This window comes from Borostomias antarcticus, assembly GCF_949987555.1.
Source record: "Borostomias antarcticus genome assembly, chromosome: 2".
In the NCBI taxonomy this organism is placed as follows: Eukaryota; Metazoa; Chordata; class Actinopteri; order Stomiiformes; family Stomiidae; genus Borostomias; species Borostomias antarcticus.
Window position 1 is genome coordinate 3438551 of NC_140235.1, and position 24998 is coordinate 3463548.

Below are 24998 nucleotides of genomic sequence, written 5' to 3' on the forward strand. Positions count from 1 at the left end.
TATTTGATTTGATGACGTTCGCACATATCAAGGCCGTCACACATACTGTTCAGCACCAATACTATAAATACTCTGTAGCCTACTATAGTCTTATACAGGTCACTGTCTACCTGGTTCTCCTCATTCCATAAGAGGCAAGATAATGTAGAAATTAAATCTTGCCAATGGCAAGAATAAATGTTCTTAATGCCTCTACTGCTTCACTTATTTTTCCTAACTCATTTTCTTCACACATTTCAAGGGGTATGTTACCAGTTAAACTCTAACCTAGGGATCTACTGTATAGCCTTATTTCCACTGTCGTGCCGAACCGTTCTGAGCACGCAGGGTAACCGTTCCGACGATGTTTCCACATGGGACCGGTTGGGCCCAGAACCGTTCGCAGAACCGTTCCCATGGCACGGTTGTCTAACCGTACTGAGTGAAGCAGAACCGTTCTTTAGTAGAAATGTGAAAGTTAGTTCCGCAAACAACATTCCGTGGAACGCAACAGCCCGAGAGGTGGAAACAGACACTGTAAGCGTTCCCACGGGTCCGGAGCAGCGTGGTTTGAGCACGGTATCGGTTCGGCACGACAGTGGAAATAAGACATATGTTGGCTGATGCATATTGTGCACTGAGGTGATTGAATTCAGTTGTTCCAAATTCGTCTGGAGACAGTACCGTGCTGAATGACCCTCTGTAATCAGCTCAGGGTTGTTTAGCTAAACACTAGCCTACTACTTCACTGCACACCATAATCAAGGATGTACAGTCCCGGTGTGAAGTATTATTGATTGATTGGTTGATTGGTTGATTGGTTGATTGGTTGATTGGTTGATTGGTTGATTGGTTGATTTGTTGGTTGATTGATTGATTGATTGATTATTGCTACATCATGAATAGCTTGAATGTCTAAAAACAGGAGCTCATGGCGTTAGATGATGTTTCCTCACAGCAGTAAGATGATTGCAATCAGTGATTGCAGTACAGTGATTAATATGCTGAGCTAAATAGACTGTCCTCACCTATTGCTCAAATCATAGTCTTGTTTATAACTTCTGTACAAAGCTTCCAAACCTTTAACAACTATAACAATTTGCCTACTATTGTGTTTTAGTATTCTGCTTTGGCCACCATTCCGGGAAATGGAGGTCTTTACAAATATAAGGAACACCCCCTTTCTGAAGCACTTGTGAAGTGCAGGTGTTTCTATGTGCAATGTTTGTGTAATTAGCTCCCTGAGCCCAGGCTTAGCACTGGACCCTGGATCAATCAACCTTAACATCAACAACCTCCACCGCTACACACATACCTTATTGATAAGCTCCCCTATCATGCCACTCCAGGAGCCGTTGGGCAGAAGAGAGCCGTACTTGGCATCAGCCACCTGGTAAATATCATACTTGAAGCCAAGGATCTTTGCCAGAGAATCCAGCACGTCTATGGAGAAGCCTTTGTATCTCTTCGGCTGTCCAAGGATGTTCTCCGCTACCATCACAAAAGGTTCCTCCTGAAGAAATGAACACAACTTCACATTCAGCACTAGAGAAATAATGAGTCAGCCAAGCTTGTGAGACCTTTCTGCACCTAAGGAAAATGTCCCAGACTTGCAGTCCCAGAGCTTGAAAGGATACGACATACTCCAGTTCTGTTAAAACATTTGCTCCTGCTGTGTTGCCCCGAATTTATTCACGTATGTTTCACAAGGCAGGGCTGTTTGATCAAGTTGTTTTTCGGCACGGTGGCACAGTACTTAGCACTGTCGCCCCACAGAACGAATATCTGTGTTCAGATCCCGCTTGGGACAATGTCGGTCGATGCTCTCCTCAGGGCGGTCAGGTACTCAGGTGGGTTATCACCCAGGCCATTCTGTACAGAGTTTATATGTTCTCTCCATGTTTGCATCGGTTCCCCCCATAAAGAACCCAATATGACAAATATGAAGTGCTGTACGACAAATAAAGCCTTCTTCTTGTTCATTAAGTCATTTGAAAACCTGTTTAGACAATAACACCAAACTTCCCTTACCCCCACTAATCTGTGACTGGAGAACTGGGCTGAGTTTCCCAGAGGCATCGTAGCGCTACGTTCATCGTAAGCTATGGCGTTCATCATAGCGCTACGATGAACGTAGCGCTACGATGCCTCTGGGAAACTCAGCCCTGGTCTCTAATGCAAAGCATGACCATCTAAACACACATGGTTTGTCAAAGGGCTTCATAATCCGGTTCTGATCAGATCGACGTTCCCACGCAGACATTCTGTCATATTTAGATATTTCGGTAACATCTTTATGGAGAGCAGCTGCAGTGTTTGCTTCAAAATACATCTTCATAAAGAGTTTCCTGGCTGGCAGTTGACCTGCAACATGCGGTGTCATGGAGACTCCTGACACTTCATCAGCCAGAAATTACCCCTTTAAATTTACCGTTGCAAACGATGGCTCTTCTTTATGGGTGGGATGTGTCAGGGCGGAAATTAATGGGTAAGGAGGAAAGAGCTGAACAGAGACTGCTGCGGAGGTTGGAAAAACAACTTGATTAAACAGCCCTGCCAAGAGGGATCCGAGCAGGACTTATGTCAATAAATACAAGCCAGGTAAATCTTGTGTGAAGAGAGAGAGAGATAGATAGAGAGATAGAGAGAGAGAGAGAGAGAGAGAGAGAGAGAGAGAGAGAGAGAGAGAGAGAGCAGACTGGATGCTTCCTGAACAGCAGTTAAGGAAGAGTTGAATTACAGGCTGTTTTTTTAGCATTGGCTGAATGTCGTACATCAACGGAGTGAGATGGAGAAGTAGACCTCACAACCCTTCAGCTATGCTAACTAGATGACGACGCTTGTTCTCAAAGCTACAGTATGTTAATATGTAGAAGAAAAATTCAGTAGGTTACATGGTGAGGCCATTGTGTTTGAGTTGAGTTTGACAGTGTGTACTGTACGTGCTCAGCTTACCAGTAATGTTACCACCTTGAGTGTGACTCCGTGCATGCCGCTCTCAATCCGATTCTCCTTCAGACTCCCATTCAAACCACGACTAGAATCCCAAGTTGCAAGCTGAGAGAGAGAGAGAGAGAGAGAGAGAGAGAGAGAAAGTAATTGGAAATCGGAAATGAGCAACACAGACACTGCATGGAGAGTTTTAAAATCTCATCAGCAACTGTATCAGCAATAATTAAACAATCAACTATGTGCAGTGACTAATTCAATCACCAAACTTGACGCGTCTGACTCACTTGTTGTGAGAAGCTCAGGACACTGGTCGCGCAAACCTATGATCTTATCACCAAGGCAACAAATGCAGTCCTAATAGACTCGGTCTGCAGTCCATTACCCCATCCTCTCTGTATAATGTGGCACTTGAGAGGCTCTAACTGTGTGGAAGTGTGGCATGGTCTAACGTTCCCTACATGACTACCCACGGAGTGGGGTTTAAAATCTTACCTAGCCACACTTTATCTAGGATCCCTCTAAATCCCCTCCCGGTTCTTCCTCCCATCTACGAAGAACAAAGTGTGAAACAATACCTTGCTTTCATACCTTTTAATTTCATTTGATTTCAAACCTTTATTTATACTCGTAAAGCACTGAGGTTTCCGTCTTAAGAGTCTGTTGTAGAGTATTCCAGGTATAAAAGGAGCATCATGGAAAAAAGCAGCTTGCATGGAAGGCTCTGAGCGGCATGACCAGTGTGTGGAACCCCAACCTCCCCTGACATATCAAGCTCAGCTGTCGAGTCTGTTCTTCAATATGGCTGTGAATGCTGGACCCTGAAGCCTACCCTGCAGAAGTCCCTAGATGTGTGCTGCACCAGAATGCAGCACTAAACATCAACCAGAACGAGCATGTTACCAACAAGGGTCTGTATGGTTAAAGTCCCAATGATTGTCACACACCTGAGCGTGTGAAATTTGTTCTCCGCATTTGACCCATCCCCTGGGGGAGCGGTGAGCAGCAGCGGTGTCACGCTCGGGAATCATTTGGTGATGTAGCCCCCCAATTCCAACCCTTGATGCTGAGTGCCAAGCAGGGAGGCAATGGGTACCATTTTTATAGTCTTTGGTATGACTCGGCCGGGGATCGAACTCCCGACCTCCCAGTCTTAGGGTGGACACTCCAACCACAAGGCCACTGGGTGAGTGGAGTGTTACCAAGGGTGAGTGAGACAATAGCAGCCATGAGGCTGGCCGGTCACTGCCAGACAAACCCAGAGCTCCCGGCCAGCAAACCGGTGCTGTGGGAGCCAACACAAAGGGCATCGATCACAAGGGTGTCATGCCAACGTACGTGGACGTCCTATAGAAGGATACACCGTCATCAGTGGAAAGTACTGGCAAGCTACAGTAGCCAGATGCATGGTGGGTCGGAATGACTGGAGAGGCTGCTGGAGGGCTCGTCCAAGGACAACTTAGAGAATGCTACAGTATGTGGCTGCATACTAATTAATGTACACTAAAGGTACAGTGTTGTAGTTAAGGTAAAAGGGGAACAACTATGTAATAGGGGTGCATCCGAATATGAATGTTATTTGGAAAAGCATAAATTATGCAATAGAAATCAAGACAAGTCTCAAGACTCAAGATCTGTTATTGTTATGCTATTATTCACACATACTAGGAATTTGACTAGGGGTAAGGCATACGATACACTGTTGTAGACGACATAGGACAGGATGCAGGACAGGACAGGACAGGACAGTGCAAAGACATGATGACAGTGCAAAACAGTGCAAAAAAACCAGCGCAAATACAAAATACCAAAAAACAGTGCAACAAAATGCAGTGCAACGTACAAATTACGATATATTGTTAAAAATAAAAATAAAGGGGGAGGCACAATTTCAGTGTACGAACTGTACTATATACAGTATGGGTTTTGGTGAGTGTATGAACAGTGTGTGTGTGTGTGTGTGTGTGTGTGTGTGTGTGTGTGTGTGCAGAGTGGTGTTATGTACAGTGAGTGCAGGAGTGCAGTGTATGTGTGCCATTAAGGTCAACAATCAATCAGTAGTGCAGGAGGTATAGAGTCAGTGTGTGTGGGGGAGGAGGGGGGGCTCGTGGGGGGGCCACGAGCCTTGTTGATGAGTCTGATGACCGCGGAGAAGCTGTTTCTGTGGCGAGTGGACCCGGTCCCGAAGGACTGCAGTCTCCTGAGTGGGGAGTAGGTCAAAGATGGATGGTAGGGGTCAGTCACAAGCTTATTGGCCTGTTTTAGGGTCCTGGAGGCGTGCAGGTCCTGTAGGGAGGGCAATCCACAGCCAATCACCCTCTCAGCGGAGCGGATGATGCGCTGCAGTCTGTCCTTGTTCTTGTCTGTGGCGGCTGAGAACCTGACAAATTGATATTTTTCTGACCCGAAGTTCCTCGTTATGATTCGGGGGGGGAATGAAGCGGTTCAAATGATAAATCACCTCTGATCTTCAACAGCTGTGTTCCAGCAAGAGGCTACTTCTGATTTGAACTAGCCTACTCCTGATTCCTCTAATCGCACGCTACGAACGGACACCTGTCACGTAGGCTGAAGCGACCGCATCGCAACACGACTGACGTCTGAGCGTCAACAACCGCTGTTACTATTCATATCATTGTGGAGTTAAAAGCGACACATCATTGCAAGGTGATCACGAGTGACTATATTCTGTTTTCGCCCCAACCACGTAGGCACTGGCAGCGGGCTGAGCGTTTAGAGAAACTCTCGCATTGAGAGTTAGCGAGGCTGGTCTGTCCACTGGGGTGAGTTCAATCCAAAACTGGTGTGCACCGTTTTGCTATGGTTTCTGGGTTGAACAACATATTTTCTCTGCGTTACCCAATCAGCAGTGTTCCAACACCATCGTTTCCGTTTGAATAAACGTTTTGCTATGTTTTGTCGGGGCTGAACTACCCACTCCTGGATTTCTTTCAAACCCCCGCAATCTATACATCACAATTAAGCTTAGAACCTGTAGTTTTTAGCTGTATGTGTTAATTTTCTCTATTTAAAATCCCAGTTGAAATATATATTAAAAAATATGTAGGCTAGTAACATGCCGTAGGCCATGTATCATCCACTATAACAAGTAGGCCTGGCCTATTTTATATTTAAACATACAGCAACAGCAAGTTCAAGTGACAGCAATGATCATCATGATGTGTAAATACATTTCATGAATAATTATGCTAATATTAAATCAATTTGATGCTTTGAAGGCACAACATTTGCATTGCAGTCACTTGCAATTTAACATGACTTTCTGTAAACCACGACCACTTCGAGTTTCCTCTCCGAATACAAATACAGATAATGACATCTCGATACACCTCTACTATTTAATATGTAGCTCATGAAATGTCAACAAGAAGCGTATGTGGAGGTCAAACTATCGTGCTATTTTCCCAGGGGCGATCAGCCTGGTGCATATAATACATACATATAATAACACACAATGTTACACTGCCGCCTGGGGCTCACTGATGTGCCGGGCAGACTTATATATGACAAGAGAGCTGGCCTCAGGCCAAGCTGCAGGACTCTCCTGCTACAACTCAGCAACTCATGTCAGACACAGCAGACAGCCCATATCCCAGCCTCATACCACCCACAGCCTCACATGGGACAACAACAGTGTTGAGCCAAAAACTAGAGCAGCATGGAGGTTTCAGAAGTACAGAAAGACTGGGAAATTAAATAATAAGCCTTTCTAAGATTGCTTAAGTTGCTGAGATAATTCAAGGTCGGAGATTTTTTTAAAACACACAAAAAAACTATTGAGTTCACTGCTAAAAGCAACTAATTAGTTAAGATGTCACGAATTGAAATAACATACTGGTAAACTGTACAGCAAACTTGTTTTAGATGGACTGTACATCCATCATAATGAACCGGTTCCTTGAAGGTTAAAGTTCATAATGCCCTATGCGTTCCAGTGTATCACACGTTCATACAGTACAGTAAAATCGCTATATACTGTATATTAAAAGCTTGAGATTGACTGCTTGTACAGTAACTGCTGAATGGAGTAATCTCAGTCTGGGAGATGGATCCTAACCAGATGAGCAACAGAGGCTTTCAAGGGAGTTGACCTCCGGCACTGGACACCTTAGCCTCCCATTCACAATGATGGACACCAGTGGAGCGGCCATGGCAGACGACGGAGAGGAAGTGGATATGACACAAAATTCCAACGGCTATTTTAAGACCGGAGGATTTCATCACAATCCCTGCCTTGAAACGAAGGCTGATAGCTTTATGAAATATTGAGTTCTCCCTCTTTCTCTCTCTGTCTCGCACTCTCTTTTGAATTGAAAAAGGCTTTGGAAGGTCTGCTTTAGAAAGATAGAATGAGCAGAAGGGAGAGTGAATTACAGATAACTCCAACACTCAATTTACAAATTACAAATGTACAAGTTACAAATTTATTTATTACACAATGGCCCTCATTTACTAAGTGACTGTACAACAGAAAACTGGACCATTTCCACGCCAAGTTCAGCATTTATCAATTTTGACGTAAGCAGAGACCGCGACCGAATCTAACGTCAAGTCTCGTGCAAGTTTGAGAATTGTCATGAGACTGATTCTGACTGGCTTCTAAGTGCAGCCACATAGGCACTTACACTTACTATTATTACTTCAGAATATGTAGCCTACCCTATGGCAAAATACATTTTGTAAAGGCCTCTTCTACAGTATGTGCCATATATCCGTAACACAACTGGTTTTTTTTCCAATTGTTTGCAATTAACGGGGTAAACAGGTTTTTGGTGTAAGAGCAATTTCACTTTTATCTTGAGCCTTCTTAGACTATTGTGATAGAAATTGTAATTTCGCTACCTCCCTCAACCTTTCACATAGCTGTGCTAACCTCATTTATAACAGGATGACCTCTCCAGGAGTTCGACGCACCTAGACGTTGTCTGCCCTGAATAACCATTCTTTGTTCCATTGTCCTTGCAAGATTTACCGCCCTTTCTCATATCACGTCTCAATGATGAGCGACTCTTCCCCTCCTGCTACACCATCCAAAGGAACCCATGTTCGAAAAACTATCCAAGCAGACTGACCTGGTAGACGTCCTAGAGTCCATTCATGCTCTTGGGGAAAGATTCGACAAGCAAGAAAAAAGGTTGGAGGACTTAGACGGTAAGACGATCCAGAACACAGTGTTGATAGCTAACCTGACAAAGGCAATTGATTTCAATGCAACAGGGGTGAAAGAATGCCAGAAGAAGACAAAGGTCTTGGAAACCAAAGTATCCACCCTTCTCTGTGAAGTGGAATGTCTCAGAGAAAAGGCGAGAGAGCAGGACCGATACAAGAGACGTTGGAATTTGAGAATCAAAGGGATGAGGGAGAAGATGGGCGAGAATACCAGGGAGGACGTGATACAACTGATTGGGAAAATCACCCCGGACTGGTCACGGAACATGGAGGACTATGCGGACACAGTCCACCGACTGGGAAGATAGGAGATAGATAGAACTCGCCAAGTGATTGTCCAATTCGCTAAGCGCCAACAAAGAGATGCCATTTGGAAGATGACTAATGAGTCCCGTGTATGCAAGGAGGCTGGGATCCGTTTCACGGAGGACTTGGGCAGAGAAGACAAGCTCGAGAGGGAACCTTTGTGGCTGTGAATTCAGTAAGTAAAGATATAAAAGAAAGAGGAAGTGATTAGGTAACTCTGGAGAGCTGTGTGTTAATAATCAATAGAATAGTTGTGTAGAAGCTCTCAATCACAGATGGCTTCTAATAACCCCTTGGTTCCACTGCGTCTTCTGTCAGCGTCAATCAAAAATCAAGAGATTAACCTTGGAAATTCCCTAACGTCGGACGCAGGCGTCGAACGCGACACGACTACAGTGGAGCTGCCATCATTAATTACAACGGATTCCTAACCTTGGCGTCTGATGGCAGTTGACGCTGACAGATGCAGTGGAGCCAAGCTGTAAGGCTTTAGGAGAGTATTTTTCCAGCATCACTGACAATTACACAGCGATTGACACTGATGTGGCAGCAAACCAATATATCAAGAAACAAATGCGAATTCGCAATAGCTGCGACCGCATACACGCATGCGCCGCCAGACCATGCGCGCACATGCAACCAGACCACATTCACAAAATATGCAAAGCACAAAACATAGACATTTTTGTCGGCCGACCAAGCGACCGACCAACTGACAGAGCGAGCTTTGGAGTACAAGCACTTTCAATAAATGTATAGAGAGGGAGCATAACCACACAATGGTCCTAATTATTGTTTAGTTACAGAAAATGGATTGTTCCCTTTCACAGGCAATCAGTAAAGCTATTTTTCACCTCCATTTCTGAGGACATGGCTAATAGTCTGATGTTTGAATACCGACAAGCCCATTATGCCACCAGGCTTCTTATTGACCAGAACTCTCAATGCGCCTCTAAGAAACGTGTGTGGAGGGTAATATCCAGGAACATGGCGATAAAAAACCTTCCATTAGGAAAGAGAGATAGGGCCAGATCCTGACCACAAGGCTGCTCTCCTCTAATGGAGAACAGACGGAGAGATACCCTTTCCTTTATCATTCAGCCTGGAGAGGCAGTGGAGAGAGACCGAGAGAGAGGGGAGGAGAGACACAGAAAAAAAGATAATCCCTGCACAGATGGAATCTCTCAGAGACTTGCTGTGTGGTAAAGATGGTTCTCTATTGCCTTTAGTCTTCCCTCTCTCTCCATTGCTCTCTATCTTCGATTACTCGGAAAAATACAGCTCTGATTAGGGATAATCCTACTACTACTAAGTAGCAGGAGAAGAATGTATGATAGATAGACATACATTTACACCGACTACTTGACTTGCTCTGTAGTTCTCTTGCACTAGCTACGATGTTATCAACCATACCACCCAGTCATGTGTTAACAGTATTTGTGGTGACTTAAATTGTAATGCTGCAACACATCTAGAAAGGATACAGTCAGTATATCTGCCCTTTCTCTGGGTCACCGGGGGACTCGGTGTACTGCACCCCTAATGGAATAATACCATTCTAGGACTAGAAACAGCGTACTGCACCCCTAATGGAATAATACCATTCTAGGACTAGAAACAGCGTACTGCACCCCTAATGGAATAATACCATTCTAGGACTAGAAACAGCGTACTGCACCCCTAATGGAATAATACCATTCAAATGAGTTGCTCTTTATGTTTTATGTAGATCATGGGAACATATTCGCTATATCGACTCGGACAGAAATACACACACAAATAAATCAAAATGGGGAACGACAAGAAAAACATACATTTTTACTGGGTGCCCTTTGGTCGGCAGAAGAAACTAGCTGTAGCGACCGGCAGGAAATAGCATTTCAGTCTTCATTTAGTCCTTAACCAACAGGCGATTCATCCGAGAGCCATCCGGCCAGGGAGAAAATGGGGGGAATGTAGATAAATTACGATAAATGAATGGAGGAGAGGAAATAAATACAAAAAGGCGGGAAAGGCGGAGAGCGAGAGGAGACGAGAGATGCGGTGAGAGTGACAGGCCTGTGAAGTGACATGATTACAGTATATTCCCTGAGCAGGATAGCTTTGGCCTTTGCGATAGAAGGCATGCCGGATAACTAAATCAGTCCCACACTGCAGAGCATGGTCATATGAACAACCCATTACAGGGGCACAGGAGAAAGGTACTTGTGTATCTGTGTCTATTTTCTTCCAGTAAATGGCCAGGCTATAGGCGTCCGACAGGCAGCTCTGCTATAATGAACAGCATGGGTCATCCTATTAGCTGGCCTTTCCACGGCCCGCTATTATAATGATTACGATGCAGTCCAGCACATGTGGTATGTGTGCCCCTTAGCTGGGTGTTTACACATTTACAGTACACAAGTCCCCAAGGTACCCTGTGTGATATGCATCTGCAATGTCTGATGGGTTTATATGTGTGTGTTTGTGTGTGTGTGTGTGTGTGCAAGTGAATTGTGCTGCTTTTGAATCTTATCTTTAGTATATCTATATCTAGGCACAATCTAGGCATCCTGGCTTATCTGCGGGTAAACACTTGTTTATTGTTGTTTATTGTATTGCAGAAACGAAGTGTGAAGGAAGGTCTTGCTATGCAAAACTGTTACTGGTTTAACACGACAACTATCTGCCGGCCTGCCTGCATGCCTGCCTCTTTATCTATTGTTCTATCCTTCTATGGTTCTGTCTATCTGTATGTTTATCTGTGTGTCTATCATCCAAAGAGGACTACCTGTGTGTGTGTGTGTGTGTGTGTGTGTGTGTGTGTGTGTGTGCGTGTGTGTGTGTGTGTGTGTGTGTGTGCGTGTGTGTGCGTGTGTTGAGGTCAGCTGTACATCAAGCTGCCTCCGAAACCATCGGCTTCACTCAAAAGCACCATCATCATTGGTTTGGTTTGACAACAGCTCGCTTGCAATGCGTGAGCTCTTGGACACGGAGCGTCAAGCCCATGCCGCCCTGCTCTCCAATCCTCACTCCAACGCATCCATGGCATCACCTGGCAGGACCGTGTTCCTCATACGGACATTTTACAGCGTACTGAGTCCATAAGCATTCAGGCAACCTTAGCGTAGAGGCAGCTCCGGTGGGTTGTCCATATGGTCAGGATGCCAGGATGCCGATTGCCCCGCCAGGCGCTCTCTGGTCAGCTCCTGTCTCCCAGCAGGAAACCCAAAGGTCAAAAGATGCGGTATGAAGACCGGAAGGGACACTAAAGAGGTGCAGCGTCAACCCCAATGATCTGGAGGCCGCTGCAGCTAATTGACCACTTTGGCGTTCCCTGTGCCATTATGCGCTCATAGGCCTGGAGGAGAGTCGCAATCAACAGCGGAGGGACCGACGCCAGCGAAGACGACCCCCTGCGGTTCCAGCATCGTCCCAGCCTTCTGATCCGGGCCTCGCATGTTCCCACTGCGGCAGGCTGTGGATCGGGCTCCAGGATCGGGCTTCATAGTCACATAGAGTGGCAGCGGCGCCAGCAACCGTAGCCACTGACAAGTTCAACGCGGAAAAATTGGAAGCTACGTCATCTTTGACTACGATGGACGAGGCAGAGAGAGAGAGAGAGAGAGAGAGAGAGAGAGAGAGAGTTTGTGTGTTTTCCCAGCTAATGATAATGGCCGTATTATGATGAATTGGCTTCCTGATTCCAGTTAAGCTGAGCAGTGATTACATCTTCATTACTGCTCCTAGTCACTCCCTGCTCCACATAGATTGCCAGGAAACTCAATTTCTCTTAATTCCGCATGAGCTCCTTGACGGAACCAGGACAGAAATGACAACTAAGAAATTAAGCACAAAAGCAGACCCATTCCTACTGTATACACACGCACACACACACACACACACACTCGCGCGCACGCACACACACACACACACATACTCGCGCGCGCACAAACACACACACACACACACACACACTCCACTCACTTTAATTGATTACTTATTATCATGGTTACTCTATCTATACTATGAATCTATGATAGGAACCATTAACAGCCTGTTCAAAAGTACAGTGTTACACTGCACTTGCACCTCTAAGCCAGTTCTCCACAGCTCATTCAGTGGCATGTGCTCCAGAGAACTGCCCACGGCTCTGAGAAACCTCCATTAGGGGGCACTCTTCCTCCTGACACAGCCTATTGTCCTTACCTGAGTTCAAATACATACTGACCAGATGAGAAATACATTCTGACCAGATGAGAAAAAGATCTACAGTGTACTCCCAAAACCTAGATAAGCTGAACAAGTGACCAAGTCATGACCTTTGTCTCTTGTGTACCCTGATGAAATAGAGTAGGAGGCATATATGAATCAAGCAGATATGTGTAGAAGAACGTACAGTACCGTACAGTACAGTATACTGACCCGTTTGACGTCTTTTCCGAACGTCTCGCTGTAGCTGGTTCCCAGAATCTCAAATTGGACGTGTGAATTAGAGCCTTCAGCCCGGAAGTCCATCATCCCTGTGAGACCTGTAATTCGTCCCTATGGCAACGGATTAGAGAAGAGGGACTTCTTTACTTTAATAGTAAGTGGGTTAGTGACTGTGTGTGTGTGTGTGTGTGTGTGTGTGTGTGTGTGCGTGTGTGTGTGTGTGTGTGCGTGTGTGTGGGCATGAGGACTACCTACAGTATGTATTGGGCCTGGAGTGCCACTTTATGAAGGGAATACTGTAGCATCAGCATCAATCATATACTGTATGTGATAATAGAGTGATTAGTCATTGTTTAAAGGCACAGTACTTTATATTTTGTGGCATTGTCGATGACGCATACAGGCTAAATCATCAAACTGGCAAATAGGAACCTGTTTTGGTAACACTTTATATTAAGGTCCTCTTATTAAGCATTTGTTTATATGTAATAAGGTCCTAATAAGATGCATATTAACATTAATATGTGTTAATAAGACATAAGTGTTAATAATACAGTAGCATTATAAATATATTTATTTTTAGATTATAAGACATTAATAAACTGCTTAAAGCAATACATAGCGTTTTCATCCGTTTTTCTCGTAACTGCGCCCCCACAGGCTCTGCGAGTAAGTGCACTGTCGTACTGTCGTAACCTTATCAGATTGTCTTTTTCTTTTTCTGACTTCCTCCGTGATGTTTCGCTTCGGTTTTCTCACCTCCGCCATGATATCATTGAGCTAAAAAACGCATGATATCCATAGACGCCGGAATAGTTAGCTACTAATGTGTTGTTTAAGCACAACGTTGCGCATGCGCACTTCGACTGAATGCTGCGTCTCGGGGGCACGAGTTTTAAAAGGTAATAAATGTCAATGTATTATCTTTCTGAGTAGACTGTTTGGACGATTCAGCTTACTTTTAGTAAATCTAATTGGAGAATTAGCACCAGACATGTTTGTTAAGGTCCAAATATCGCGATGTATTGCTTTAAGAATGTTAATAAAAGCCTTATTAGTTTTGTATACATACTCATTAGCCGTTAATTATGCACTTATTATGCTATTATGCATTTTGCAGCAACCGGATCTAAAGTGAGAACAGTGCCTTATTATGGTTAAAGGGATAGTATGCTATTTTGGACATTTAGCCCTATTTGTGGTCTGTCTACCATGAACCTGAAACATAGAGACATTAATTTCACTGATCATTTCAGTATTAAGAAAGCTGCAGCTTTCATGCAGGCTCTCCCTGGGCTACAATGGAAGTCAAAGGGGCACTTGTAAATACATTGGAAAACTATAATAAATGTGCTTTTTTGAGACGGGAATCACAGGGTATATATATGTTATATGGCATAAATAAATAGAAAATCAATTTCCAATACTGTTAGTTTTGACCAGGCATAGCCATCTTACTTCTTTGCAACGCGTCAATGTTTTGCAAGTAGACATATTTATGTAGTCAATGACGTCGACTACGTTGACGCGTCACTCCAGCTCTTCTCTACAGTATGTCCACAATTGAACAACTGAACTACCCCTTTAACTAACTTAAGACTTTCATTAACAGGTCACTGAGGTCTGCTGACCACGCTCTGTTGGTTGTCCCTCGCACCAGGCTTAAGACCAAAGCTGACAGAGCCTTTGAGTCTGTGGCCCCGAGATTGTGGAATGCTCTTCCTCAGGACTTGAGAGATGCGGCCTCTGTGGACATTTTTAAGAAGCAGCTAAAGACACTTCTGTTTATACAGGCATTTGTCGAATGACTATATGCTTATGACTGTTGTCCTGTTTCTTTGAACCTGTGTGAATCACTTTTTGAGTTCTCTGTGAGAAGTGCTATATGAATTAAATGTACTTACTTACTTACTTATTTACTTACATTTGTAAGTCTTATTATTCTTATCTTATTTCATTCGTTTAGGCTATAGCCTATGATTTGGTTCTCTGTAGGTTATAGTTTGACTGACTTCAGGCCCACATACTGTATAAGCCCACTTCCTGCAGTTCATACAAGTTCATACAACGTCAGCAATCATTCATAATTTGTGGCCTACGGGACATTTCAGGCTGTTAGTATTCAAGTTAATTGCTTGAATCGGTAGTTTGGTGAGACGTTGGCTCTTATTAGGCTAGGCTAAGGAGGAGCAGCGAGAACTTTTCCTGATGGAATAGTTTACGTAGTCTAAGTAACTGAGAGGAACCCTAAGACCGTGAAGGGGGCGGCGGAACTCACTGACAACTGGGGCGGCTGTAGCTCAGGTGGTAGAGTGGGTCGTTCAATGATCGAAGGGTCAGTGGTTCGAATCCCAGCTCCGACTGTCCATATGTCGAAGTGTCCTTGAGCAAGACACCTAACCCCAAATTGCTCCCAATGAGCAGGTTAGCACCTTGCATGGCAGCTACCGCCATTGGTGTGTGAATGGGTGAATGAGAGGCCACTGTAAAGCGCTTTGAGTGCCGCTAAGGTGGAAAAGCGCTATATAAGTGCAGTCCATTTATCATTTATTTATTTATTTAACTGGGAGGTGATTCACTACGGAAGTACTGGACGTAGAAGCCAGAGGAAGGACCAGGAGAAACGTGGGCCTCCCAGTGGTACTCGCCTTGAGGCGAAGTCCGTTGGGAGTGAGTAGGGCCTGATTTCACAGCATGGCCCGGGAGGTTGCAGCCTTATGGTCTGGTCGTGAAACATGTGACCAGGAAGGACAACGTCACTGAGGACGCCCTCTCACGGGAGTGTGTTCACGCCGGTAGTTAATAAACCCAGTCCCTGGAGGATAGCGTGTAAACCCACTCGCAGACTTAATATCTGCTCTCCTGGTGGCTAGTGAGCACCTTGCTGAGGCCTGCCGGCAGACTGTGTCGGCTCTCTCCTTATTTAGATGTGTTTTACATGTTTTAGAACCTAGATCTGCTTAGATTGATGTCTGGGGCCTCATTTATCATTGTGGATACACCCTTTTTCATTTACACCTGATTTTTGTACTTGCTTTTCTCCGCAAATAATGTGATGTATCATGACAAAACTCGATGGGAAATATTGTGTATATATCTCACAATATTTCCCATTGAGTTTTGGCATGATACATCACATTATTTGCGGTGGAACCTGGCACCCGGGCTGCAGTTATTAGAACACTTATGAATGTCTTATTAATAGATATTAATGTTAATGAAGCACGAAGGAGAGGGGACCATGTGTGGTTCACAGAGGCCAAGTACAGGTTTAGCAAGGCAGTGAGGGAGGCTAAACAAGGCCACTCTGATAAAATTCCAACACCAATTCTCAGATGGTAATGCTTCATCTGTCTGGAAAGGGCTCAGACAGATTACAAACTACAAACCGAGATCGCCCCAGGCCACTGATGACTCACGCCTAGCCATCGACCTGAACGAGTTGGGGCCTGGACCTCTCCACATCTGCTGACCCCACCCCCACCCATCCCCCCTCCCCCACTGCAACACAGCCTCTCACAATCCTGGAGGACGTGAACTGTTCTAAAGACAGAATCCCCGGAAAGCAGCCGGACCGGACTCTGTCTCCCCCTCAGTGCTGATGTACAGTACTGTGCTGATCAGCTGTCCCCGGGGTTCATTGACATCTTCAACGCCTCACTAGAGACATGCCATGTTCCAGCCTGCTTCAAGACCTCCACCATCATCTTCAACACCTCACTAGAGACATGCCATGTTCCAGCCTGCTTCAAGACCTCCACCATCATCTTCAACACCTCACTAAAGACATGCCACGCTCCAGCCTGCTTCAAGACCTCCACCATCATCCCCGTCCCCAAGACAGCAAGGACCACTGGCCTCAACAACTACAGACCCGTCGCTCTGACCCCTGTAGCAATGAAGGTTTTCGAGCGCCTTGTTCTGCGGCATCTCAAATCCATCGCAGAACCCCTCCTGGACCCTCTGCAGTTCCCCTACAGAGACAACAGGTCAGTGGGCAACGCTGTCAACACGGCCCTCCAGTTCATTCTCTAGCACCTGGAGTCCACAGGCATCTGTGCCAGGATCCTGTTTGTGGACTTCAGCTCGGCTTTCAACACCATCGTCCCGCTCACTCTGGAGGGCTTGCTCTCCCAGATGTGCGTGGCCGACCCCACCTGCAGATGGATCACGGACTTCCTGTCTGACAGGAAGCAGCGCGTGAAACCGGGCAAGCATGTCTCTGACTCCAGGACCATCACCATAAGCTCTCCCCAAGGCTGTGCTTCTTTCCCCTCCACTCTTCTTCCTGTACACCTCCAGCCACCAGTCTGTTAAGCTCCTGAAGTTTGCAGATGACTCCACCCTCATCGGTCTCATCTCCAAGGGCGTCAAGTCCGCTTACAGGTTCGAGATCGACCAGCTGCTGTCCTGGTGCGGCCAAAACAATCTGGAGCTCAACGTAACTCAAGACAGTGGAGATGACTGTAGACTTTAGGAACACCCAGCCTCCCTCCCCCCCCCATCACAATGAATGACACCCCAGTGTCCACTGTCGACTCATTCTGCTTCCTAGGCACCACCAGCTCCCAGGACCTCAAGTGGGAGCTGTCAGTGCCCTCACCAAAAAAAAGCACAGCAGAGGATGTACTTCCTGAAGCAGCTGAAGAATATCAACCTGCCAAAGACAACAATGGTACTCTTCTACACCTCCATCATGGAGTCCATCCTCACCTCCTCCATCACCATCTGGTTCTCAGCCTCAACAGACAAGGACAAGGGCAGACTGCAGCTCATCATCTGCTCTTTTGAGAGGGTGATCGGCTGTGGACTGCCATCCCTACAGGGCTTGCATGCCTCCAGGACCCAAAAATGGGCCAATAAGATCGCGGCTGACCCCTCCCATCCTGGCCGTGGTCTCTTTGACCCACTCCCCTCTGGCAGGAGACTGCGGTCCATCGGGACGGGTGTGGTCACGATACCACAATTATAACTTCGGTACGATACCTGCTAAAATTATCTTGATTCCGATTCTCAAGCGATGCCACGGTAAAAAACTAAAATATCAGGAAAAGTAGGGTAATGGAATAATACAATGTCGGAGCACAGAATGTGAACTGTTTAAACTAAATATTTTATTAATTAAATTAAAAAATATATATATTTTGTAAAATAATACGCTTGGAATGCTACAATTATAAGCTGAAAGTGTGTGCTCTGCTCCACTAGTCTAACACTCAGATTGAATCGCCATTCAGATTCAGGGGCGGGAGCCAGGCTATTGTTCCCCCTCCTTCACTCTGTCGCACGCGCAATAGAGTGGGTCGCAGCCTCGCAGCACAGAGCAACGTTCTTTGCATACTATTGTACTGCTTTTTTCCGTTAGACTTGTGTCCGCCCCAAACGTTTGCGGAAATAAGCGAATGGTCTGAAAGTAGTTTGGTGAACTGGACTGACGGTTGGAACGCACACTCTGCTTAGGGAGTAGCGAAGAGAAAGGGGAGTAGCAGAGAGAGAGCACAGTGCTACATGCACACACACACACACACACACACACGCACACACACTGCCCCAGAGTAGCAGAGAGGGAGAGAGACTGCCCCGACACACTGCCTCAACGCAACTCGGAAATACAGCTCATTCTTAAAGTAGCCTACCGGTACTAATAAATTGGGGTATTGTAACGTTCTTGACGGCAGGGTATCGCAGTACCTTTCTAGTATTGGTATACTGTGGAATATTGATCGGGACCGGGTCCACTCGCCACAAAAACAGCTTCTGTCCCACGGCAGACCCCCGTGACGCCCCACCCCACACTGACTATATACCCCCTGCACCACTTGCACACCACCCCTGATTCTTCCACATAACTTAATGGCACACACACACACACAGACACATACAGACACAGACACACAGACACACACACACACACACACACACACACAACACTGCATTCACTGTAACACTGTTCACCCACCACACTCTGCACACACACCGTACATACACTCACCACACACTGTTGTATGCCTCAGTTACACATACTGTAATTGTGCCTCCCCATTTATTTTAATTTTATTTTTAACTGTATATCGTAATTTGTACATTGCACTGCATTTTGTTGCACTGTTTTTTGTATTTTGTATTTGCACAGTTGTTTGTACTGTTTACACTGTCATGTCTTTGCACTGTCCTGTCCTGTCCTGCACCCTGTCCTAAGTCATCTACAACAGCGTATGCCTTAATCCCAGTCAAATTCCTGGTATGTGTGAACCATATACATGGCAATACACCGTCTTGGGTCTTAATAAGCATCTTATAAGGAACTTATTACCTATTTAGAGGACCTTAACATAAAGTGTTACGCCGTTTTTGTCTTGCTCGGATTTAATGTTATTTTGGACTGAATGTTCCAATTTCATATTCCAAGTAACAGGTGTACTGAATTATTAAAAAGTTCTCTCTGTTCTTGTTAAAATGTTCAGAGAAGGCTGAATCACTCAGCCCAGATGGCATGGAAAACACTTGACGAGAATGTGTTTGGTTGAAATAATAGTAATAGCACATATGTGTTAAATCAAATAACAATATTTTTACATAACATGATGGATTGATTAAAAAATATTGTGATAAAGCGCCCCTTCAAATGTAAGATTCAGAGTCAAGAGCTGTCGGGCAGGAGCGCTTTGTCCTGGTACCTTCTGGATGGTGTCAAGCATGGACCAGCCTCCATTCCATGGCTTGGTGGACTTCCTCATACAGTTGAGACTGGCCATGCTGTGCCACTTCCGGTCCTCCAGCTTCCTGTAGAAGGCGTTGGCCAGCATGAGCACACTGTCGTACAGGTACAGGTTAGAGACCTGCGGTAGAAAAAAAAAAGAAAAATAAAAAGAACAACACACATCAAAACCACTTATCTGAGAATAAAGTGAAATACACAATGGTTAGTTTCCTCTGCAGCATGTTCTCTTGTGAGGGGAGTTTATGCCATTACTGAAACAATGGCAGGCATACATGGAATTACAAAAAAAATGACAAAATGAAGGACCTTTCATTTCCTATGAGAAGGGAAAAAAGAGAACATGAGGCCAACGTTCCTCTTCGACCTCTTTCAGACCTCTCATCCAACCTATCCCTCTATTCAACCTTCCCATAACCTGTCATCAGTGGCAATGGCTACTTGCTTTTGTTCTCATGCCAGTGTGTGGGGATTGGACTATACAGCTGTTTCATTTCTGATACAAACCCATACACAGATGGCCCAGAGCATCCAGTGCATGCAACAGGGTAGCCCCTGGGTATTAAAAGTATTAAAAAGCATAAAATTTAATTTTTGAAAGTGCTTAAAAAGAATTGGATTTTATGATAAAGTATTGAATTTTGAACAAACGTCTTAAATTAGTTTCCTTCAACCTTTGTGATTAAAACAGAGTAGTGTAGGAGTGTGGGAAACAAAAGGTCTGAGAAAGGCTTTTTGTGGACGGAGAAAATAACTCGTATTTATTTTCACACTGCATTCGCTCTGACAACACAACACGCTCTCTCACATCTCACTTCCTTAACGTCATCACCCGCTAAGGGACCTGGGTAATGTACTGTAGTCAAATAAACCTAACAGTAACATCAACAAGGCTAGATCGCCGTGAATTCTAACCATTCAAAAACTATACATTGTCCTGCTAGTGAATGGTCACTACAGAAGAATATATATATATATATATATATATATATATATATATATATATATATATATATATATATATTCTACTGTAGTGACCATGGACCATATATATATATATTTTAGTAGAATAGATAATTTGATAAGAGAACTTTTGTGTTAGTTCGCTAGATGTTACGACAGTAACGTTAGCCAGTACAGTAGGCAGCTAGGCTACTGTTTACGTCAACGTGCTGCATCATGTGATCTTGAGAGAAGAAGACCTGCAGCACATGCGACGAAGTAACAGGAACGAGGAACGCTAGATGGTCATGTCCCACTCACACCAGAGCTCCTTGCCTCAGTTTCAGCAGCCAGGACCAGATACCAAAACCATCTAGAGAGTGAAAGAAGAAGGAAGGAATCTGAGGGAAAGACCCAGAAAAGAAAAGCTTCAGGGGACCACTTGGAGCAGCTCAAGAGGAACAGACAAGCCATCCAAGAAGTGTCTGAACGTCTAGCACGAGATGCGGACAAGTTGGCGGACGAGCCTGAGGGAAAGCATGGCGGCAAGAAGGCAGAGCTCATTGCCAAGTCCAATGCTTTCAGAAGGAGCCGCAAGGAGAAGTTGGCTGAGCTCAAGAGCCTGGATGAACAAATTGTGTCCAAGGGAGAAGAACTCAGAAGAATGTAGGCACGTATTGTGTGTAGTGACACTCAATGGATGTATTGTGATCTAGCCAGGTGGTCAGTTCTTTGTTGTATGCCTCAGTTAATCATACTGCTGCCAACCACTGGAGTATGATGAAGCAGCATGGTGTGATGTGAACACTGAACACTTGTTCTTTTGGACAGTGGATATTGATCTACATTTCCAGGACTGATGTACTGTACATACCTGGTGTACTGTTGTTGTTTTTTTTTTTGCTTCAGTTCAAAAATAGAGCAGTCAATCACTCTGAGACAGACTCTCATGCAAAATATGCATCTTTTTCACCTACCTCAGGCACAGTTTGAGAGTATAGAATGTGAAAATAATAATAAAATGTGTTATTACATTCAAGTGCATGGTAAATTATTTTCTAGGGCTTAAATTCATACCAACTTTCCATTACTTTCTTCATAATTTTGTCAGAATTGACCGTGAAATTGGCCTTCAATTTCATTGTAAGTGGTTTTGAAAAAGTCTTAAAAAGTCTTAAATTTAACTTTGAGAAACCTGGGGATACTCTGATGCAATACATATAATAAAGGAAAAGACACAAGTTTTGCTACTCTTGCTGCAGTATGTTACAGAAAACTGTGAAAAAGATATCTTGTGTTTCTCTTCTCGGCTAACTAATTGGTATAAGCCAGCACCCTCTTTCTCATAAAGTACAGAGAACCAAGTATAAACACCACGTAATTTTGCCATCTGCTCAAAGCAGGATACAGCAGCCTCCAAATCTTGGCCACTGCACATACACATTGAGATGAATACACAGTTTCAACATTTCCTGAGACATTTCCAAGGTTTGTTTATCCGCAACTCTGCATAATCCCACTATCGGGGACGAAGGGAGTGGCGGAGTGATGGTGTTCGTCGAGGTGAGGACGGACACGTCGTCGGAGCGATGACAATCTTGTGACGGCGCCGAGCGGCAGCCGAGTTGTCGGTGTCGTGGTGACAATCCGCGGAGTGACGTCGGGTGAATGACGAACGAGCCCGTGAGAGCTCACTGATGGCACAGATAAGAGTGTCGCAGTGATGAACTGGTTGTAGTGGCGCTGACTGCTACAGCAGCCCTGGGTCTAATTGTACATGAAATCCTTCCAAGATGCGCTTGATTTAGCTTGCCTGCAGGCACATTGGAGCCATTGAAAGTATATCAGGACAAGCTCAAATAACTGTTTATTTTTTACACGTTATTTTCCAGACTTCAAATGATCTTTGAGCCAGGTGTGTGTGTGGGTGGGGGGTCCGTTAGGTATAGAGGTGACACTGTTTTTTTGCTTCCCTCTGGAATATGTAAAGTGCATTGTGTTGCATCTGTGTATGAAATGCGCTATATAATTAAAGTTTGATTTGATTTGATTAGACAATCTCCGTCACACACTCACCTCCAGGGACTGTAGGTAGCCCTCCTGGGGGTCACACACTCACCTCCAGGGACTGTAGTTGCCCTCCTGGGGGTGACACACTCACCTCCAGGGACTGTAGGTAGCTCTCCTGGGGGTCACACACTCTCACCTCCAGGGACTGTAGGTAGCCCTCCTGGGGGTCACACACTCACCTCCAGGGACTGTAGGTACCCCTCCTGGGGGTCACACACTCACCTCCAGGGACTGTAGGTAGTCCTCCTAGGGGTCACACACTCACCTCCAGGGACTGTACTGTAGGTAGCCCTCCTGAGGGTCACACACTCACCTCCAGGGACTGTACTGTAGGTAGCCCTCCTGGGGGTCACACACACTCACCTCCAGGGACTGTAGGTAGCCCTCCTGGGGGTCACACACTCACCTCCTGGGACTGTAAGGTAGCCCTCCTGGGGGTCACACACTCACCTCTAGGGACTGTAGGTAGCCCTCCTGGGGGTCACACACACTCACCTCCAGGGACTGTAGGTAGCCCTCCTGGGGGTCACACACTCACCTCCAGGGACTGTAGGTACCCCTCCTGGGGGTCACACACTCACCTCCAGGGACTGTAGGTAGCCCTCCTGGGGGTCACACACTCACCTCCAGGGACAGTAGGTACCCCTCCTGGGGGTCACACACACTCACCTCCAGGGACTGTAGGTAGCCCTCCTGGGGGTCACACACTCACCCTCCTGGGGGTCACACACTCACCTCCAGGGACTGTAGGTACCCCTCCTGGGGGTCACACAGCAGGGAGGGGATGCGGTGGTTGTTCCTCACGCAGCGGACGTTGCTGTCCCTCCACAGGGGGAAGATCTGGCGGATCACGGTCATCCGCCCCAGGGCGCTGTGGACCAGCTCCATGATCTCGGTATCGCTCACCTCCTGCAGAGCGAGACGGGGAGGAAGACGGAGCCCGTTTACTCGAAGGACAAAGAAAAGCGATGCGCGTGACCGAAGCCAGTAGCGTTTCTAGCTTATATGCCACCCTGGGCGAACCCCCCGCTACGGCGCCCCCCCACTTTCAGTTTCAGGGGGGGGGGCGTGAGGGGTGTAGTGCGACTTGTTGACGGGGGGGGGGGGTTTACTTTTTCGCTGAGTTTTTTTTTTCTTTTGTTTTCTTTTTCTGCTCCTCTTGCCGCCCCCTGCGAGAGGTGCTCGTATCCCATGTATCCCCTAAATACGCCACTGACTGAAGCTTGCTGTTTTCAGTGTTAGAGGATGCTGTACTCGATAAGGGTGAGTCTGCATGGGAAGGGAGGGAGAGAGAGGGAGGGGGGGTAGAGTTTGAGAGGAAGGGCCAGACAGGGTGAGACCTGTGTGAGGATGGATCAGCTGCGATGAGGGGAAGGACTGCATTCTGGTCTCTGGAGGGTTAGTCAAAGGTTAATGTCCTGCTGGACAACAGCCCTCTGGGAGCACTAGGGCCAGATTATAAAGCCGCCGGGTCACAGGCTGGCCTCATTCGCTCACAGCACCTATCTCCCTGTTTATCCCCCCCTGGCCTCTATCTCTCACTCTCGGGCGGCTGCGGCTCAGTGGTAGAGCGGGTTGTCCAATTATCGTGAGGTCGGCGGTTCGAATCCCGCCTCCTCCTCTCCACATGTCAAAGTGTCCTTGGGAAAGACGCTGAATCCCGAATTGCCAATGAGCAGGATAGTGCCTCGCATGGCAGCTGCTGTGAATGGTTGAATGAGAGTAAAGCTTTGGATAAAAGCGCTATGTAAGTGCAGTCCAATTATTTAACATTTTACTCCCGGCCTCTTTGTCCAGGTTTCATTTTGCTAATCCTGTTCAGCCTCTCTCTCCACCTAGATCTGTTTATCTTTCATTAACAGGCTCTCACTCACTCGCCTCCAGCCCCCCCATCTCATAGTCTACTGTATGGGTCTCACATTCTCTCTACCCTGTATTCTCTCTGTAAGCCTTCACTCTCATTATCTCTCTCTCTCTCTCTCTCTCTCTCTCACACACACACACACACACACACTCTGTCTCTCTCTCAGCTCTCAAACCTTTCAGCTCTAGACCTGCTTATTATGAAATAAACAAGACTAATTTAACATCTATCTAAAACCAAACCACAACATGAGTCATGAAGCTATGACTGACATCCTGTTCTGGCCTACCTGATTTGTTCGCTCGGTTGTAAATAATTAATATTTGCGAGTTACTGTGGCATAATAATAATTAGTCCGACAGAATAGGCCACAGGGTTCATGCACATGTGACCTCATGTCCAGAGGTTATACTCTTTGTCTTACCAGGGACACGTGCTGCTAATACACAATGACCCTGACGGAAGAATTTCAACAAATGGAGAAAATTAACACAGACTGGCCGTGATTTAAGATAAGATGAGATTAACTTTAATAGGCAGAATAATAATGTAGACTAGTCTACAGTG

General features: G+C 45.7%; 1 protein-coding gene across 1 annotated transcript in view; it reads right to left on the minus strand.

Annotated features, from left to right (window-relative positions):
• The window catches only part of grid1a (glutamate receptor, ionotropic, delta 1a), a gene marked incomplete at both ends in the record, with an annotated part of 259970 nt that overhangs the window by 20575 nt on the left and 214397 nt on the right, over positions 1-24998 (minus strand). The window contains 5 exons of the mRNA XM_084450816.1: positions 1295-1492; positions 2935-3036; positions 12829-12948; positions 19515-19676; positions 23303-23476. Coding sequence (XP_084306942.1) covers positions 1295-1492; positions 2935-3036; positions 12829-12948; positions 19515-19676; positions 23303-23476 — 756 coding nt within the window. The remainder of the gene's footprint in view (positions 1-1294; positions 1493-2934; positions 3037-12828; positions 12949-19514; positions 19677-23302; positions 23477-24998) is intronic.